A 15,512-nucleotide genomic window follows, 5' to 3' on the forward strand; every position below is an offset into this window, starting at 1 on the left:
AAAAGAATATTCCCATTCACTGACAACAAGAAGAGATCTTGAAAATGATGAGAATTGAATCACAAAGTTGGTAAATTCTTTATTGTGCAATGATCTACAGCACGTCGCCTGACCAGACACATGGAATATTGAAGCTATTTCTGGGTAATATATTATACCTCATCGCGGTTTCTGAAACAGATATACCGGGTCTGTCCAAACCCCGCCCCTTTTTACCCGTAAGCCCCTCCCTTTCCGCGGGCTGAGAATTTAGACCATTCAGCGGCCACTGGAATGGTTTATTGAAACAAGAATGTCTCATGGGACCATTTGCTAAGCCGCTGGTTGACAAGTGTCCGGGAGATTACAGCAGATCAGAGTCCCAGGAGCGAAGAAAAAAAGCAAAAGAAATGAATTTAAGGGTCATTAAACAGAACGGAAATCTAAAAATAGAATAAGGGTATGTTCACACAGCGTAAAAGCACGCAGCGTATCCTAACCGGGCGCCGCTTCTGGGAATTCCAACTGAAAAACCGCACCAAACTGTGGAAAACTGCACATAAAAAAAAAGTTTGATATTTACGTAGTCATGGTGACGCTTCCCTCTCCCATCCTGCTGCCTGGGATGACGTTTCATCCCAAGTGACCACTACAGCCTTGTCACATGATTGGCTACAGCGGTCACATGGGATAAAACGTCATCCCAGGAGGCCAACCGGGACGAAGAAGCACAGAATTCTGGGTAAGTCTAAAATAGTTTTTTTTTGTGAGTTGCGTTTTTTTGCGGCGGAATCGCTGCTTTTCCACCGCAAAAAGCACATCTGCTATTTGGTTCGGGTCTTACCTCCCCATTGAATTCAATGGGGAAAACCTGCAACAAATAAACAGTGATTCCGCAAATACAATTGACACGCTGCGGATTAATAAAATGCATCGCAGGTCAATTCCTGAGCGTTTTTTCCGTTCAGCATTTACGCAGCGTGTGGAGGAGATTTGTTACAATGTCACCATCTCTGCTGCTACTGTATTATGCTGTCGATTTTCTGCAACGAAATCATGTGAACAAGGATTGTCATACAGATTGTCATTAGATGAAAGTCGCCAAATCTGCTGATTACAGCAAGACCAGCCGACTAATGTATCCGAGGGTGTTCCGATTCTCTCCCTACGGCAAACGTCGGGGGAAAGCCGGATCGGCATGTTTTATTCCAACATGCCCGATCCTTTGTTCGCGTGGGAGATAATCCGCTTATTCTCCTCTCTCCATTGAAGACACATGCACGCTTGGCCGGGGTCCATGAGCTGGGACCCTCGATAGTTTCCCAAAACGATGGCCCCTGGTGCTCTATAGAGTGCTGAACCCTTTGGTGCGGCCTATAGACTTTTATTTTCGTAAATCTCCAACAATCATGCATTTCGGAGTCAGCGAAAATGGCGCAAATTGCAACAAATATATAAAAATGGGGCATGTAAAGTTTGGCGCAGCCCGCTAGGCGTGTTAGACACTTATCTCTTACTGACTTACCTCATGGCTGGTGTGAAAATCCATCAAAACTTTACGGCCATAATAATAATAGCACTAGTTGTGATTACATTTTTCCTCCTGAATTCTGTTTGTCAGATGTAGATTTCTCTACAATCGTAATTAAAGGGTGTGTAGACTTTTGCAACAATTTATTTATTTATTGGTCCAATGTATCTAAAATGAAAAATGAAGCAACTGTAAATGATGGAATGTATCTAGATAAATGTCTTGATTAGAAATATACTGTTTTGTGCAATCATCTCCTATACAGATTTCTGTCTCCATGGATACAGACTACAAGCAAACCCTGTGTAGTCTGATCCTGCAGTCATGTTTTGTTCCACTCCCACTGCCCCCTCTTCTTGATAACCTACAGACTGTAGAGGAGGCAGAGGGAGCGGAGTAACACATGACTGCAGGATCAGACTACACAGGGCTGTTTTGTAGTCTGTTACCATGGAGACACAGGTCTGCTTAGGAGCTGCAGACGCAAAACAGAGATTTTTTTTTTAGGCGAGACTAATTGTAACATTGATTAATTTTTTATTTTAGAAGCAATTAAGTCTACATACCCTTTAATTCCGACTGTGGAGTCATTTTTATCTGGGTAATAGTAACATAAAGTCGCCGTATAAGATGGATGATTTCACGTGTTTTAGTTATTGCACAGTGTTGTGATTGAACGCGGCTCTCGGCAGGACAGCAGATATGGATTTCAGTAAGTGCGAGTGCGATGCATTATGACATTTGTGTCTATAATCAATTATTAATGGCGTCACGGGAATTCATCCCAAGCGCAGTCCGTCCGCAGCCACCAGTGATGAAGCAGCTCGCAGGGGGGGGGGGGGGTGCGACGCTCTGTCTATGAACTTTATTGATGGGTTTTCAGTCTGGGGGGGCAGGGTCATTGCTGGATTACGTTGAGTTCCATGATAGGAGTCGGCGGCTATTTTGCGATTTTGTTGCTCAGTTCTTTCCCTGATTTCTCATTGGACGTCACTTGCTGCAGACACAGGATTTCTGTCTCTGGGCTGTGACTGTAAACTCCCTCCCTCTATTCAGCTTTCCATGGTTTCTGCATCACAGACGGTGGACCTCAACTTAGCCTGACATGATGTGGAAGGTTGACCACCCCTGGTCACAGACAGAGTTACGTAGGGGATGGAGCATAGCATTCAGCAGCACAGAGTATTTCAGGAAATTAGAGTGCTTGTGAGCGTAGAAACCTGTACAATTGTGAGTAAGGACAGGACTGCAGGTGACAGGAGCAGTGTCATGTTGTGAGGAGGGGAATGGAAGCAAGTGGGATGTCACTGAATGAGAGATATGGGAAGAAGAGCCCCCAGCAATACAGAGTATTTCAGGAGATGAGTCCATTCATGTGATGATGTTAATGAGGACAGGGCTGTGTGTGACAGTGACTGATATTATGTGCGAAGGGGAATAGAGACAAATGGTATATCAGACTGAGGGCTACATAGTGTAAGAAGGGGAGGCACCAGCAACACAGAGTATTTCAGCAGAGGACTGTACTGAGCTAGTGGGAGGTTACAGACTGAGTGCTACATAGTCAAAGCAAGCAGGGTCTTCCCTTCAACACAGAGTATTTAAAGAGATTAGTGTGCTGATGTTGTGGGAGTTCACAGACTGAGTGTTACATAGTGGAAGGAGCATGGTCTCCACAGCAGTACGGAGTATTTCAGGAGAGGAGTATGCTGATGTTGTGGGGGGTCACAGACTGGGTATTACATAGTGGAAGGAGCAGGGTCTTCTGCAGCACAGAGTATTTTAGGAGAAGAGTGTACTGACCATGTGAAATATCACAGAATAAGGGTAACATTGTGCTGCTGGGGAGACCCTGTTCCTACTACTGAGTATTTTAGGACATGAGTGTGCTGATGTTGTGGGAGGTCACAGACTGAGGGCTACATAGTAGAAGGAGCAGGGTCTCCACAGCAACACAGAGTATTTCAGGACATGAGTGTGCTGATCTTGTTGGAGGTCACAGATTGGATGTTACATAGTAGAAGGAGCAGGATGTTCAGCACAACGGTGCCCAATAGAATAGATTATGAAGGGTAATAAATGTGCGTATCCGTCCTGTTCCATGTCGATGTTCCGTTACATTCCAGTCTCCGTGGACCTCGTTATTATTACATCAGAATGACAAGAACTTTTTTTTTTTTCTTCCTACAGGTCAAGTGTGAGGGTCCGAAGCTGGTCCCGTTCTTCAAGGCCACTTGCGTTTACTTTGTTTTGTGGCTACCGACCTCCAGCCCGTCCTGGTTCAGCGCTCTGATCAAGTGTCTACCGATATTCTGCTTGTGGGTTTTCCTTCTGGCCCACGGGGTCAGTTTTCTCGTCAGCCATCGCGGTGCCAAGAGGATCTTTGCGGGATTAATATTCTCGGCGGTGGGAGACGCCTTCCTGATTTGGCAGGACCAGGGTTACTTTGTTCATGGTGAGTGAAGCACGGCAAATGCCTATTGTACGCAGGGCGCCGTCCTCCGCCGACGTGAACTGAACCCGGCGTTATTTTTCAGCTCCCGTGACCGCAGGATAACGGTTCTCCAGTATTAAAGCCGCCGCCTCGTACAACTTAAAGGGATGAAACCCGACAAAAATAACATAATATAAAGTTCACATCAATTCTTACATTTCTTGACAGATGCCAAAACACAAGTTTCTATTTGCTGAATAGATAAATGCAAGCTATTATTTACTGTTATCAGCCAATTGAGAACATTTAATGTATATATACCACGCTGTATACACTAGGCTTAGGTCTATATGGGAATGTTGCACAGTCATGCATGCAACTTATCAAGACTTTGAAGCGACTTTGTCTCGCAACTTTTTGGCAAAAAGTTGTTTGTCTCTGTCACGCTCTGTCTGCTGCAACTGCGGTGCAATCAATTATTAAAGGGGATCTCCGGGAACCTGTAGTTGCTGCTGACTACTCGTGGTATTAGTGGCAGCGGGAGGAGGAAGTTTATTAGAAAGTTTTACAACACGCCCGAATCCCTGACAATATCTGCAACTCGCTGCATTCCTGTAAGTCCATGTGTAGTCGTAGCCCTCGGGTTAAACGCTTCTATCACCCAAATTAGGAACTTTATGACTCTGATAATAGTGGAGAGCAGCTGCAGTGAAGTCAAATTCCCCATGACTGCTCTTCCTGGCACGCCAAGCTTGAACATATTTATTGTGTATGGTGTCCTTCGCGCGTCACCAATCAGAAGGGCTGTCTTGATGGCCACCAGAACAGGCCCCTCTGATCTCTTCATGTCCAAATACGGGCTCTATATATTGCTGACTGTGGCAGGAAGAGCAGCCATGGGGAACTTAAACTGAATTACCTAAATACTCCAGCTTTTAAAGGGGTAGTCAAATAAAAAAAAATGTACGCTGAAAATATGAAATGCCCCAAAAATGTAAATCTACTTTTCTGATTGATTCTGTGCACCGAACTTAATGACGTGACTTCCATGTGACATCAAATCACGTGACATCCGCGTGGACAAAACATGACTGCGGTGGAACTGGAGTGTTTGCTGTTGTCACGTGTTGTGCCGCTATATGGACGTCACGTCATTAGGTTCAGCTTGTGAATAAGAGGGACCAAGTTGAGCGCAGATTATTCCAAGAAACGCAGGATAAACCCTCTACATCTGCCAATCTCCCCAACGGACTGTCTCTTGGTGTCCGTCGTCACATCGCGATATGGGGATTAAGCCATGCATGGTGTAGTGGTAGCATATGGGCACTGTATGGCAAGGAGGAGTCAGCCCTAATTTAATCTATTACCCAGAAGCCTCCACAACCCTTGATCCTGAACGTATCAGCAGAACGGGGGGGGGGGGGGGGGGGAATAAATTCAAGTCTCTGTAATGAAGGGATATAGGGCAGGTTTGCCATAAAACGTACATTAAATATTGGGGTTTTTATTCTGTATCTGCTTCCCCCCTTGAGATCCTTAAGCAGCGCTGGGAAATTTGCATTGCACGTAGCCCTATAGTCTGGAAGCCACAAAGGGCTCATTCACTAGTCTCAGACAGTAAATCCCTTTCTCACGTTTTGTTTTTTTCCCCTCCCTCCGTTGCCATTTAGGGGTGTGAATGGACGTTGGGAAATATAATTCTTGGCAGCCCCATCGCTGCTTCTGTATTGTATATAGAGTGTTTGTAAACCTGCCCCTCCCCCAGTTACATTTTATATACCATGATTAGTCCCGGATCGCACGGGAATCTTCTTGTTGCAAAATGTAAATTTTATGTAATAATATATAAAAATAATTCTCATACTTCGTGAAGATACAAATTAAAGAGATCATCCCGTTTTATGTAAATGTAGCTTTCTTTAACATTCTTGTTAAATCCAGTTGATACAGGTGCAGGGCTCGTTACAAGAGAGAGGTTTGATACACTATAATGAGCCCTGCAATGGTTGTCCCATTAGGGCATCCCTTTTAGGGCTGAGGGACTCTCTCTATTAACCAGAGTGAAGGGACACTCCCCCCTAGAGCTGCTCCCGCTTTGGGGGACTCAACATAATCCTGTATTGCATGGTGGCCCATTCATTTTAATAGGTGGCATGTAATACCACATTTCTCCTGTAGTGGCCAGTGTAGGAGAAATGTGCATCTGCTTGCTTCATCCCTCTGGGTTTTCGCTGCCAGATCAGGGATGATCAACTGATTGCCAGCCTGTCCTCATTTAGATGCGACAAACCCTTTAAAGTCATATTGTACATTATTATAGGGGAATGTATCCAGTATTTACGTGCCTTTTTAACAGTTTCTTCATCTTTTTATAGGTTTGCTGATGTTTGCCATCGCGCACATCCTGTATTCCTCTGCATTCGGAATGAAGCCCCTGGACCTCCGAACCGGTGCAGTGATGGGCTTTCTATCCAGTATTTTATACTCTTTATTGTACTCATATCTCTCAGGTCCTTTTACCTTTTTGGTGGCCGTCTATACAGGTCTCATCGCCTTTATGGCCTGGCGAGCCGTTGCCGGCGTGCAACTGTGCAACGACCTATGGACATGGACCAAGCTGTCAGGATGCATCGGTGCCGTGCTTTTCGTAGTGTCTGACCTGACCCTTGCGGTCAACAAATTCTGCTTCCCTGTCCCGTGCTCCAGAACCATCATAATGGCGACATATTATGCCGCCCAGATGCTGATCTCCTTGTCGGCCGTGGAGTGCAGGGACGAAGACGATTATAGGAAGAAGAAGTAAAAGAATTCTTGACTAGTTTGAAAAAGTGGGTGCGTTTACCCCGGAGATATATTAGTCTCCAGTGCAATGATCGTGATTTTGCTTCTTTGAAGCGGTGACGTCTGCTTCGCCGGTGCCCTTTAAATACGGTTTTATGGTCAATGTGGTTACAATGACAAATGGCAGTAATGGTCATCCAGAGGCTTCCCGCTCTTCTTTGTATTGCTTGAGGCTGGGTCTATGTGAAGCTTCTCGACACTGCGTCTTGTATTTTATTCACACCCTACAACTTATGTATTCCAGACGGCTCTATTCAGCAGTATGCCCCTCACCCGGGGTACCCATCTCTATGTACAGGACTTACCCACAGTATATTTATATTAAGGAACCCTCGGTCCTTCGCCAATGACTGAACTTTTAAGATGTCCTGGATAAGTATTGATCTGACCCCTATGGTCCGGATAGACACTTAGGTCCTAGTTTGGGACAGATTTGACACATTAGTGATTGATCTCCTCTCTGCACTATGACATATAATAATCTGGTGCTGTTTTTGGCCAGTTTGGAGGTTATGAGATACAGGAGCTTGTACTGTACACCCATGAGTCTATCTCTTACATGGGGACATTCATGGTTGTCCTACAACGTAAATTAGGAGATGGAAGTAGTGGTAACAAGTCTACAATGTACCTGAATATATCCGCAGTCATTAATTAGGTGGCTCCTCATGGGTCTTGGCATACGTACCCTGTCGGTGCCACATAAGCAAAAGTAGCTCAAGGTGCACAAATTTGGGGTCTACAGTCCAAAGTCCAAGCAATGATGACATCACAGGCAGTTTTGTGACCGTTTTTTATTTAGAAGAATACTTTAGTGACCGCGATATGGATTTGGGGAACTTTCTAATGTCCTTAAATCATTAAGACTGAGGAGATGGGGTAGATGTAGGAGAGCATGTCCCGTACAGGAAAGTCCTATGTAAAAGTGCTTAATCATATAATAACTCTTCCTGGTTGGGACTTTCCAGGACATACTCTTCTGTATATCCTCCACCGCCAACCCTATGCCCATCACTCCCTCATTAAAGGGCAATTCCAGTCAGATATGGAAATTCGCCTCCCTATTAAGTTCCATATTTCTGGCATGAGGGGGCAGTATTATACTAGTATTCTTGTCCATAGGGGGCAATATTATAGTATTTATATTCTTGTCCATAGGAGGCAGTATTATACTAATCCTGGTTTGATAAAGGTTTTCCGCTTGTCAGGACAATTACTCCATGGGTTTGAGAAGTGTTGAAACGTCCCTTTCCCCACTCCTCTTGCCATTAAATGCATCAACCACCAGTGGGCGACAATGAGCACGGGAGTTGTGCTCCTCCCAGATTTAAGAGAACCTGAAATCTGAGCTCCCGCTCACGTCAAGATGGGACGAACATTTACATTAAAATAAAGGTATTTATTAAACCATATATTAAAATATCATTAGCATCTGATTCAGGAATATTTACCGTATCATTGCTGTTAATATCGGTTAGGACTGGAATTGCTCTTTAAGGGGGTATTCCTGCCTTGAGGATATGCCAAAAATGCTGAATGCTACTTGCTCAGCTCATAGCCTTATAAGTCCCATACACGTCAATGGAAAAGGCCAGACTCCCGTTCTCCTGATAGGTGAGGGTCCTAGAGGTGGGACCTGCACCAATCAGGCATTTACAGCATCTCCTGTGGAGATACCATAAATGCTTTAAATGGGAATACCACTTTAATTACCACAATTGCTGTAGAGTTTAACGCCTCTTTCGACTTCTCCATCCCATGCTGTTACTTACTGAAATCAATAGTTTATCTTACGAAAGGTTGGACCAGATGAACTTGTGTCTTTACACCCTCACGGTCTTACTTTTTGTATCCAAACCTTACAAAGTAAAAGATTTTCAGGATAGCCCCCTCCCCCACCCAGTTTGGTAAGTGTATGTGTGTGTATATATATATATATATATATATATATATATGCCATTATATCATTTTAGATCTTCGTGTTTATTATATGACTTTGCTGCAATCATCTTTTTATTCTTTTTTATATTTTTTAGAAATTTTAATGTTTTGGGTAGAATTACTTTTAGTTGCTTCTGTAGATCTGTGAATATTATATGGAAACTGCATTAAATAGTGTCCAGTCTATAGACATCTATCTGGACACTTATAACATAGACATATGGAGCAATGTGGACTTCTGCATTAACCCTTATATAGCTTTTATTTCGTTACAAACTTGTGTTGGTTGAATTTTACTGGCAGGATAATTTATAGTAAAATACTACTATAAAACATTTGTAAATCTACATAAACAGTTAAGTAACTAAGCAAATAATTTGGTTTCGTGTTTTTGTAATGGTTTTAAGTTATTTCAAGCTGTCTTCAGAAATTTGCTGGTTGCCCTTGGAAACAGACAGCAGTTAAGCTCCACCCGCTGTCAGACATGTGACCTAACTAAGCTTATCTGCTTATTTCTGACTTTGTTACTATCACGTGAGCACCCACAATGCACTGCTCTCTGGTAACAGGAAAAGAGCAATTGGGAATTTTGCTTTAGTAGTGAATGGAAAAGAAAAACAATAAGTAAAGCAAATACTTTACTGTGTCACTCAACTTTTTATGTAGACTTTACTTGTAGAAAGCTGTAAATTGTAAAAAGTGGAGTTTCCCTTTAATGCGGTTGTCCCTTTTTTTGTAAATAAAGTTTATTGAAGCAAGCGCTTTATACGCACCTATTATGTCATGAGCTTTCTACGTCGATTTAGTCCTCAAGAAACGCTGCTGCGTGGACTATGCTTGTTTACATGGACGATTGGTTGGAGGGCTCTCTGCTTGTTTCAATCAACTTTATTTACAATGAACCGAACAATCCTACAAAGCTGTTAATTCCTGGGTGGGTTCAAACATTGTTTTACTCGTAAGCCAAAATTACGTGTATATATATATTCGTGTTTTTCTTTGATGACCTGCATTGTACCACAATTACCTTATAATTCATGTCTTACATCCGGTGCTGTGTTTGGTTTGTGGTACAAACCTGTGAAAATTCAGATGGATTTATGTATTAATCTCAATGGACAAATTATATTTGCACACAATGACACCTTTAGCTGTGTCATGGAACAACTTGTGAAGTCATTCATTACTTGTGCCCATAAAAATGCCCAATGCAGCATAAATAACGCTAAGATTGAACTGCGGTTTTCCCAAAAATAAAGGGATTGTCCAGGATTAGATAAACATGGCTACTTTCTTCATAAAACAGCACCACACCTGTCCATAGGTTGTGTGAGGTATTGCAGCTCTGTCCCATTCACTTCAATCGTTCTGAGCTGCAATAACAGACACAACCCATGTTTAACTATGTTTTTCTAATCCTGGACAATACCTTTTAAGATCTCTTAATATGCTCAGTCCTAAAGTGATCATTTTTATAAAGTTTACATATAAATAAAAAGTAAAAACATTACATTATTTATCCTGTACTGATCCTGAGTTATATCCTGTATTATACTCCAGAGCTGCACTCACCATTCTGCTGGTGGAGTCACTGTGTACATACATTACATTACTTATCCTGTACTGATCCGGAGTTACAACCTGTATTATACTCCAGAGCTGCACTCACCATTCTGCTGGTGGAGTCACTGTGTACATACATTACATTACTTATCCTGTACTGATCCTGAGTTACATCCTGTATTATACTCCAGAGCTGCACTCACTATTCTGCTGGTGGTCACTGTGTACATACATTACTTATCCTGTACTGATCCTGAGTTACATCCTGTATTATACTCCAGAGCTGCACTCACTATTCTGCTGGTGGAGTCACTGTGTACATACATTACATTACTTATCCTGTACTGATCCTGAGTTACATCCTGTATTATACTCCAGAGCTGAACTCACTATTCTGCTGGTGGAGTCATTGTGTACATACATTACATTACTTATCCTGTACTGATCCTGAGTCACATCCTGTATTATACTCCAGAGCTGCACTCACTATTCTGCTGGTGGAGTCACTGCGTACATACATTACATTACTTATCCTGTACTGATCCTGAGTTATATCCTGTATTATACTCCAGAGCTGCACTCACTATTCTGCTGGTGGTGTCACTGTGTACATACATTACTTATCCTGTACTGATCCTGAGTTACATCCTGTATTATACTCCAGAGCTGCACTCACTATTCTGCTGGTGGAGTCACTATGTTCATACATTACTTATCCTGTACTGATCCTGAGTTACATCCTGTATTATACTCCAGAGCTGCACTCACTATTCTGCTGGTGGAGTCACTGTGTACATACATTACATTACTTATCCTGTACTGATCCTGAGTTACATCCTGTATTATACTCCAGAGCTGCACTCACTATTCTGCTGATGGAGTCACTGTGTACATACATTACTTGTCTTAAAACCAGCTATCTCTGCTTGTTCGGTGTCTGCACAGAGTTTGCCCTGTTGATTTGCATTCTGGGAAGTGTCATCTTTACACCAGGTTTTGTACTGTCTTATGGAAGAAAAACAAACTGTACCATCATGTATTTTAGCAGCTTAGCTAAGCTTTTGTCTGATAAGCTTGTTGACTGTTTCCAGCAGCATTGTGACTGAATGTTTTGGGGAATTTCATGTATGTACAAAGTGACTCCGCTTTATATGTGGAATACTTCTATATGTAATCTGGCGCTCAGAGCTGACCGTTATCTTGTGTTTGTGCGGAGGGATCTTGCTCTGTTACGCGGTGATTTTACCTGCAGATCTGATCCGGCCTTATTCATCGTCTCTTTAGGTCTATTCACGTGGAGCGTTTCTTGGTTCAGTGGAGCGGATTAAGAACGCTGCAATAAAAAAGCTTATTTAGTCCTCATTCACACCAGTGTTGGTTTCCATTAGACCTTTCCGTTAGGGGAACCCATGAACGGAAAGCCAAATGGAAACCATAGGTTCCGTTTGCATTACCATTGACTTCAATGGTAATGCGTTGGTTGCAAATGGTTTCAATTTGTCTCCGTTCCGTAAGGTTTCCTTTTTTTCTAGCAGAAACAATAGCGCTGTCGACTACGCTATTGTTCCAGCTAAGAAAAGGCGGAAACCTTACGGAACGGAGGCAAACGGAACCATTTGAAGCGGAAGCTTTGGTAATGCAACCGGAAGCTATAGTTTCCGTTTGGCTTTCCGTTAATGGGTTCCCCTAACGGAAAGGTCATGTAGCCTGACGCAGGTGTGAACGCAGCCTTATTCTTCGGTAGACTACATTAAACAAGATGGCGGGATACATTACCACAACACACAGAAATGTGACGCGTTTTACGGTTTGCATCCCAGCCATAAGATGGTTTCACACACGACGGTTGCCACAAACACCACGTGTACCTTCACCTATTCCAGACCGATATGTCTTATTACAGCTAGTGCGGATAGCCAGCCGACCGGCCAAGTAAAAAAAATGGCGGCGCCCGCAGCATTGAACTGGGGAGGAAGCCTTATCCCATACAACAGCTGGAGCGCGTCCTATATCTGTACGCCATGTGTTGACGTACATAACTAAAGTAACCTGTTGATGCGTATGTCGCAATCATATGACTCATTTTCTGGCAGTTCTTTGGCGCATTTATGCAACGCGGTTCCTATTAAAGCGTTTTTTTTGGAACTACTTCAAGGGACTGTAGGCAAGTGGGGAATAATGGTCTCCTGTCCCTGGCTTCGTCTTGGTGCTATTCCCATTGCGGTGGTGGTGAGCTCTATGAGACGTCACCTGACATTGACACATGATGTCACTGCAGTATTCTGTGATGTCACTTTGTGATGTGACATTGGTACAGGAAGACGGGCAGTGCCCAGGATAAGTTGTCGTTCCCTTAGAATTACACTTGTTGTCTGGTTATCACGTGAACACATCCTTATTATACTGGTAACCGGGGGGGTATAGACAGTAGAAAGTTCCACAGTAAGGACTGGTTCTGTCTGGGTGGGAGATGTTCTGTGACCTGGATACTAAGGTTTCATCTAGGTACAGATATAAGCTATAAAAAGCCGCTATAAATCCCCTGACTCTGCGCGGGGAGACGCTGCGCCCTATCAGATTAGATTACACTGCACACCCCGTACTTCTCGGTTTCACTGACAGCTGACGGACTTTACTGCAGCCGGCGCAGAATTCTGCATCATCCGCACATCACCGGATAGAACGGTCCCGCTCCCCTCATTCACCCTCATCATCCTCTCTGCAGCCTTGTGATTACTGCAACACACCTCAGGTAATGTCCCACTAATCTCCTGTGGGCGGAGGGGGGACCTGAAGCGCCTTAGAACCAATGCAAAATCTGTAGCAGGGCCCCCAACGACCGCAACTTCTGCACCCCTTATGGTTACGCCGCCGGCTGTGGGATTATTTTGATTGCAAGTCCTATTACTGAGGCGTAGTAGTAATTCTATTAAATATGGCCGACCTGCGTATTCGTCTGCGATCATGAAGAGCAATACACTGTTCCAAGTGAGACCATCCGCACTATTGGTAGCATAAGCCGTTTCTTTTCTTAAAGTGACAACCCTCCTAATTTTCATGAGCATGAATAGGAGGTTGTCACAGCCCGGCCCATCACTGAATAGTATTATGACCTTGTACTGACCTTTTAGTATTTAAAGGTACTTCCACCCAACACTGGGGTACACAACTAGACTTATTATGACCTCACATTCTGTCATAGCCAATTGACAGTGTTTTGCTCTACACTCATTGGTTTAAAAAAACACCGAAAAAGGCCATACTTACAAATGGACACAGCCAGGCCAGAAATGCTGATGAAAGGGCGAGCAGGTGCTTTAAATAATAATAGCCACTCCCAGTAGTCTTGAGGGGAGTGGTGTTTAAAAAAGTTTCTATTTTTTAGAAAAAATCTAATTAATAACACAGGCTGAGATGGAGAACGGCGTGATGTCACTTTTGTTTACCCCTTCTCGCTGACAGCACAGGGGCACATAGCTCTGAGCTGAACCGTTCCTCCCAATCATTCCTCAACGGGGCGGGGACTATGCACGCTAGCTCCAAAATTAGTTTTTGGTATTTTTGTGGGCGTTGACAGACCAACCAAGGGCGGGGCTTAAATGTCCCCCTGTTGAGAGGCATGTCTGACACCGCTTAAGGGTATGTTCGCGCACAAAAATAAAAACCGGCTGAAAATGACGGAGCTGTTCAAGGGAAAACAGCCTCTGATTTTTCAGCCGTCTTTGTCGCCGAAAACGTTTTTTGAGACTTTTTTTTTTGGAGCTGTTTTTCCATTGACCCAATGAAAAACAGCTGCAAAAACGGCTCAAGAAGTGGCAAGCTCCTTTTTTAAAACAGCGGCGTAAAAAAACCAACCTTTCCGTCTGAACTAGATGTAATTTTTCCCATTGAATTTAATGGGCAGATATTTGTAGTCGTTTAGCGTTTTTCAAGAAGTATTTAGAGGCGTTTACGCCCCGCCATACGCCTGAAAACCCTGCGTGTGAACAAGGCCTAACAATCACAGTCTTTCATTAGAGGTTGTTAGGCGGCCTGTCCCGTGTCTCTTCCAGATTATTCCGTATTGTAGCGCGAGGCAAAATCGACACAACTGAGGGCAGGGAAGGGTTTACGGAGGTCGGGCAGTATTCACATTGCGCTGCTCTCTCTTTCTCTATTTGCCTTATTAATCAGATTTTCTTCTATGTAAATGACGTTGGAGAACCTCCTGGGTGCGGTTTTATGTTCTTGATGGGATGACCTGAGTAACTGCCATTATGTTCCTATGTCTTCAATCCGCGGTGCATTCCTTTGATTCATATCCTTCTCGGGGTCAGTGCTGTTACTGTGTTTTTTCCTCTGTCTTTCAATGGCCTGTTGATGTCCGTCCCTTCCATTGCAGCGTGTGGTCTTCTCACTTATAGGTTCGGTGATCAATCAATATTTTCTGCTGCTGTACACCAAAATAAGAGAAAGATAATATCATTATTTTATTCTGTGACAACCAGTCTGAAGGCAACAACCTTTTTATCTGTGCAATTCCTCGAAGAGTATATTTTTGCCGAGAACTTTAGAGCCCTAACTCCGCTGCAGTAGCTGCATAGCCATAGTGTCATCAGTGCCCACCCCCTAATATATTCTTCAGGTTTCATAGCAACCACTTGACTTCCTGTCTTAGTGACCACCATTTGAGCACAGTAGCTACATGCAAATGGTGACAGGAAGTTCTATCTGCTATACAATAGACTGCCTCTACATGCTGCACAGGCTTGTTGTGGGTTCCTCCTACTCTGGCAACAGGAAGAGGAAAAAGATTACACAAGAATTCATACAGCTGTGAGATAAAAACCAAGCGAGACAAGTAGGAGAAGGTTCAGTAACAAAATGTGCCATCTGTGTACTAAGAGGGAGGGTCGGGGCTAGGACGACATTTGTATGATGACCTATCAGAGCTGATCTAGTGGGTGCAATTTACCCACTAAATGGCGCTCCACCCCGTCCCCAAAAGTGCCAATCAGCGTGCTGCCTTCCGAAAGCGTTAAGCTCCGCCCCTTATTCCTTAGACACAAGACCATTATTGTTATGAGTCAGGGCTACAAGGAAGTGTCATGTGACCCCATTCGGCGCTGCTGAATGGCCGAGATGACACAGGGGAGGGGCTAATGTGGCACGTGATTTGCCAGCCCCCTGATTGGCAATTTAGGGGTATGTTTAGTGGGACGGTGTTGTCAGGGCATCTAAAAG

General features: G+C 43.7%; 1 protein-coding gene and 1 long non-coding RNA gene across 3 annotated transcripts in view; one reads left to right on the forward strand and one right to left on the reverse strand.

Moving 5' to 3' along the window:
- TMEM86A (transmembrane protein 86A) overlaps positions 1 to 10,236 on the forward strand; it is a 26,887-nt gene extending 16,651 nt beyond the window's left edge. The window contains exons 2-3 of the mRNA XM_075838093.1: positions 3,701 to 3,965; positions 6,320 to 10,236. Of these exons, the coding sequence (XP_075694208.1) occupies positions 3,701 to 3,965; positions 6,320 to 6,747 (693 nt within the window). The 3' untranslated portion in view covers positions 6,748 to 10,236. The remainder of the gene's footprint in view (positions 1 to 3,700; positions 3,966 to 6,319) is intronic.
- LOC142660973 (uncharacterized) lies at positions 9,455 to 13,520 on the reverse strand. Of its 2 annotated transcripts, none has more exons than XR_012850598.1 (3): positions 13,234 to 13,520; positions 11,536 to 11,622; positions 9,455 to 9,804 (listed from the first exon to the last, which is right to left on the reverse strand). It is a non-coding gene; the product is annotated as an uncharacterized LOC142660973 (long non-coding RNA). The 2 variants fall into 2 exon arrangements; XR_012850599.1 differs by lacking the exon at positions 13,234 to 13,520 and adding an exon at positions 12,325 to 12,818.
- Positions 13,521 to 15,512: the final 1,992 nt, after the last annotated feature.

Source organism: Rhinoderma darwinii, chromosome 9, assembly GCF_050947455.1.
Source record: "Rhinoderma darwinii isolate aRhiDar2 chromosome 9, aRhiDar2.hap1, whole genome shotgun sequence".
NCBI lineage: Eukaryota > Metazoa > Chordata > Amphibia > Anura > Rhinodermatidae > Rhinoderma > Rhinoderma darwinii.